At 56.6% G+C, this 5103-nt stretch overlaps 1 protein-coding gene across 1 annotated transcript in view; it reads left to right on the top strand.

Moving 5' to 3' along the window:
- LOC101353547 (brain-specific serine protease 4) overlaps positions 1–4463 on the top strand; it is a 5318-nt gene extending 855 nt beyond the window's left edge. Inside the window, exons 2-6 of the mRNA XM_004373409.1 lie at positions 858–884; positions 1483–1654; positions 1849–2126; positions 3276–3433; positions 4245–4463. Coding sequence (XP_004373466.1) covers positions 858–884; positions 1483–1654; positions 1849–2126; positions 3276–3433; positions 4245–4463 — 854 coding nt within the window. The remainder of the gene's footprint in view (positions 1–857; positions 885–1482; positions 1655–1848; positions 2127–3275; positions 3434–4244) is intronic.
- Positions 4464–5103: the final 640 nt, after the last annotated feature.

The following is a 5103-nucleotide window of genomic DNA, read 5'->3' on the forward strand; positions in this document are numbered from 1 at the left end:
TGTGAGAGACACTGTGTGTGTGTCTGTGAGAGACACTGTGTGTGTGTGTGAGAGACACTGTGTGTGTTTGTGAGAGATACTGTGTGTGTTTGTGAGAGATACTGTGTGAGAGAGACACTGTGTCTGTGAGAGACACTGTGTGTGTGTCTGTGAGAGACACTGTGTGTGTGTGTGAGAGACACTGTGTGTGTTTGTGAGAGATACTGTGTGTGTTTGTGAGAGATACTGTGTGAGAGAGACACTGTGTCTGTGAGAGACACTGTGTGTGTGTCTGTGAGAGAGACACCGTGTGTTTGTGGGCGACACTGTGAGAAAAACACACTGTGCTTGTGAGAGAGACAGTGTGTGTTTGTGAGACAGAAATACTATGTGTGTGTTCGTGAGAGGCACTGTGTGTGAGAATCTGTGTGTGTGTTTGAGAGACACTCTGTGAGAGACACTGTGTGTGAGGAGACACTCTGTGTGTGTGTGTGTGTGTGTGAGAGAGAGAGAGAGAGAGAGACTGTGTGTGTGGAGAGTCTTGGGCCAGAGACTCAGGCCTGGGGGAAGAAGCCCAAGGGGCCCAAGTTTGTGCTTCCTGAGCCGCCTCTCTCCTCAGCTCAGCCCCTCAGTCAGAGAGGCCCCAGGCCTGGTCCTACCCCTGTAGGTGGGATGAAGCCTGGGCCTGGACAGGAAGCTGGTGAGAGGTGAGGGTGAGGCTGCAGCTGCACAGAGAGGGCTTGGGGCGCCAGGAAGTGCCTGCCCTGGGAGGCTTGGGGAATGAGCCACCTGGAGAAGGTACCCCACCTAGAGGGCCCCCGCGCCACCCGGCCAGGGTCCTCTCCCACCAGCCTGACACTTTCCATGTCTCCCCTCAGCCACCTTGGATGCTGCCAGGATGCCTGGTGAGTGCCAGATGTCTGCCCTGAGGGGAGGGGAGGGGTCATGTCTGTGTGTCTGTGTTTGTGGGGGCAGGTCAGACGAGGGAGTGGGGTAATGGGGGGCGGGGGATAGGGTTGGAGAGGAAGGAAGGAGGGAGGGAAGAGAAGGAAGGAAGGAACACCCAAATCCATTGCTGATTCTGACTCATAGCGACCCTACAGGACAGAGTAGAACTTCCCTATAGGGTTTCCAAGGCTGTAATCTTCGCGGAAGCAGACCGTCACCTTTCCCCGTGAAGGAAGACCCAGAAAGCATAAAAGAGCCTGGGTGTGGGCCAGAGAGGGCCAGGGGAGGGCAAAGAGGGACTCAAGGAGGTAAACAGGACAGAGATGGGGAAGGGTTAAGAAAAGAGGTGGAGGGAAAGGCCAGCTAAGGTCTTCAGAAGGAACAGCGAAGAAGGAGGGTAAATCAAGGCAGGAAGGCAGAGGGGGTGAAGGCAATGGGAAATTGGGTAAAAAGACTGGAACCGTGGGCCTGAGTATGTTGGGGTGGGATGGATGGAGTGGAAGGAGGAGGGGAGGGTGCCCGAGGGGGTGACAGAAACTTGGCCTTCCTCCCCAGAGCCCACGGCCTGTGGGAAGCCACTGCAGCTGAACCGCATCGTGGGGGGCGAGGACAGTGCTGACGCCGAGTGGCCGTGGGTCGTGAGCATCCAGAAGAATGGGACCCACCATTGTGCGGGCTCCCTGCTCACCAGCCGCTGGGTGGTCACTGCCGCCCACTGCTTTAAGGGGTACGTAAGCCAGTCTCCTCCACTTGATTCTCCAGGCCTCCTGCCCCACTGCGGACCTCTGTCCAACCTCGATGCCCCCCGGTGGAGAAGCTACTTCCTCCCAGAAGCTTCTTTGCCCTGCCATCCCCTCCCACCGTCTCCCTGGCCACCCTGTGGTCCTTGGCTAAGCCCACCCTCTTCCCTCTTCCCACCAGCCGTCTGAACAAGCCATCGCAGTTCTCTGTGCTGCTGGGGGTCTGGCAGCTGGACAACCCTGGCCTTCGGTCCCAGAAGGTGGGGATTGCCTGGGTGCAGCCCCACCCCATGTACTCCTGGAAGGAGGGTGCCCGTGCCGACATCGCCCTGGTGCGCCTTGAACGCCCCATCCAGTTCTCTGAGCGAATCCTGCCCATCTGCCTCCCTGATAACTCCGTCCATTTCCCTCCCAACACCGACTGCTGGATCGCAGGCTGGGGGAGTATCTACAATGGAGGTGCGGCTTCTTCCCCAGGAAGGCGGTTGGGGATGGAGGGGGACGGAGGGTAGTGGACACTCAGAGACACAGACACCATGAGCATCAAAGGGTTGAGGCCAGAAGCACAGCAAGACTGAGACATGGGCTTCAATCTAGAGATATGTGGTGACAGAAACATGGGTGGACAATTTTAGGTCATTTCTATTTGAGAGGTATCTTTGTGTTCCAAGGCAACAGCAGCCAGATAGACGAAACTACTGAATGATATAGAAATGGCTGAAAGAAGGCATGTGTGGGGCCACGTTGAATGCGGGGTGAATATGGAAACAGCCCTGATTCCAAAATAGGAACAGACACCCCCTAGTGGCAGCATACCACAATTGCAGGCAAAATTTCCCAGGGAGGAAATGCTGACTCCGTAACTATTAAATATAAGTTTCAAACCAAGTTTGGGTGTTTGGAAAACATCATCAAGAAACAGACCAGAGCAAATAAAGCACAAGAGCAGAGAAGTAGAAAGTGAGAGAGATTGAGCGAAGAGAAAGAGACGGGCAGAAAGCAGGAGATGCAGGAGGTACAATGGAGATGGAGAAGACAGGGCTTCTGAGGGAGAGAGACACTAAGTAAGGAAAGTGGAAGGAAAATAGGACTTTAACCAGATTCCAGAAGAACTCAGAGAAATGACACCAGATTGGGTGTCTGGGGATTTCACTGCCTCTGAGGTTCCAGCTTTCTCAGTCATCCTTAGGGGTCCCTGTGGGAGCTGTATGGACTGGGAAGTCTCTGGACCAGCCCTAGGCAGGGTGTGGAGATTCCTGAAGTCCTGACAAGAGAAACCCACATTCATCCACCCACAGCGGATGGTACTGACCACGTATTCTGCAGCAGCCCCAAGCTGGAAAAAAGTAGTGCCTAGAATGGGGAAAGCTGGAGCACTGGCTGTAAGCATTTCATGGGCATTGGGGAGCTCATTAAAGATGTAGCTTCTCAGGATCTACATTCACATGTTCTAATTGAGCAGGTCCAGAGGCCGAGGCCCTGGAATTCCAATTAGAGCCAGCCGAGCATTTGCCATTGATAAACACTGCTGAGGGTGATGGAGGGAAACAGGTGCTTGAGGAGCCGACTGGGAGGGCCCCAGCCTAACTCTCTCCTCCTTGCTTCCAGTGCCCCTGGCCCACCCTCGGACCCTGAAGAAGCTGAAGGTTCCCATCATCGACACAAACGTCTGCAGCCGCCTTTACTGGTGGGGAGCTGGGCAGGGAGCCATCACCGAGGACATGCTGTGCGCCGGCTACCTGGAAGGGGAGAAAGATGCCTGCCTGGTGAGCATCCCACCTGTCCTCGCTCCGGCCAGTGTCAGCCCTGCCCCCACTGGACTCCTTCACCTCGCTGGGCTCCTACCCAGAACCAGCTGGGACCTGGCCGTACCCTTCAGCCCTTGATCCTCAGCCTGGCTTAGGCATCGCGCATCTGTTCATTCCTCACACATACACCTAGCATCTCAGTTGCGGCAGGCCCTGCGCTAGGCACGGATGCAGCTAGGAACAAAACAGACCCTCCTCGCAGGAACCTGCATCCTCATGAGGTGCTTCCCAAACCAGGCCCCCAGCTCCAGCTCCAGCATGTGGTGGGGAAGGCAGGGTCATGCAGTGGTTAAGGCCTGACTGAATTCCTGCTCAGCCCCATGCATTGTGCGAGCTGGGGCAAGACATTCCTTCTTTCTGAGCCTCTGTTTCCTCCTCTGTAAAGCAGAAATAACAATAGTCCTGCCTCACAGGGCTGTGACGGAAGAACAAAAAAAACCAGTAGGCGTCCAGTCGATCCCAGCTCATGGCGACCTCATGTGCGTCAGAGTAGAACTGTGGTCCGTAGGCTTTTCAGTGACTGATTTTTTGGAAGTAGATCACCAGGCCTTTCTTCCAAGGTGCCTCTAGGTGGACTCTAGGGAGTCCTGTGAGGCGAGAAGGGATGCAAGATGCTCCTCACCGCAGGCTGTCCTTCCTTGGCCTCCCTGCGTTCAGGAAGGAGAAACAGGCTACCCAGAAAGAAACCTGCTACCCCACCCCCTGCTCACCCCTCCCCCTGCCCATCCCCCCACCCGTGTGGGTTCCTAACGTTCCCCCTCTCCGGCAGGGTGACTCCGGGGGCCCCCTCATGTGCCAAGTAGACGGGACCTGGCTGCTGGCCGGCATCATCAGCTGGGGCGAGGGCTGCGCGGAGCGCAACCGCCCGGGCGTCTACATTAGCCTGACGGCCCACCGCTCCTGGGTCCAGAGGATCGTGCAAAGGGTGCAGCTCCGCGGCCACTCGCAGGGGAAAGGGGCCGGGAGAGCGCCGCGGAGGGCCTCCTAGGGCCAGGGGGACGCCCAGGTTTGGGGTTTGGGGAGACGAGGCGTGCCCCGCCGCCTGGACCCTCTGTATCTCCTCCGTTGTAAATAACCCATCTACCTCTGGGGGGTGCCCGCGTGTCGGCGCAGAGATCCGCTTCCGGGCCGGAAGGTGGTGCCAGCCGGGGCCCCGCCCCGCGGTTTGGGCTCCTCCCCGGGGGCGGGAAGCGCATTTGTGTATATAAATATTAGTGATTTTTTTACAGTTATTTGTAATCCCTCCCACCTGTCTTATTTATTCCTCCAATTTCAATAAATTATTCCCCAGTTCCTGTTGTTTTCCGTGTATAGGGACGCTAGGAAGTGGACGTTCAGTTGGGGTTAAATGGGGCAAAGTGATCATGAGGTTTGACGGTGGCCTAGCTAGGGACCCAGATGTCCTGTCCACATGGGGCTGAAGCAGACCCCTGGTTTCCACCTATGGTGCAATATCTTGACTTCCGACCCTTCCAGCCTCCAGCTCACCCCTCCCTTCAAACTCTCCCCTTCCCACCAGGGAGATTAACAGAGGAGGGTTGGAAGGGCCTCCGCCACCGCCACCGGCTCTGTTGGTATGAGGAAGCCAGGGCTAGGGACCTTCAGGGCGAGGCTGGCTGGGAGAAACC

The sequence above is a fragment of the Trichechus manatus genome, unplaced genomic scaffold (assembly GCF_000243295.1).
Source record: "Trichechus manatus latirostris isolate Lorelei unplaced genomic scaffold, TriManLat1.0 scaffold00024, whole genome shotgun sequence".
Classification (NCBI taxonomy): domain Eukaryota; kingdom Metazoa; phylum Chordata; class Mammalia; order Sirenia; family Trichechidae; genus Trichechus; species Trichechus manatus.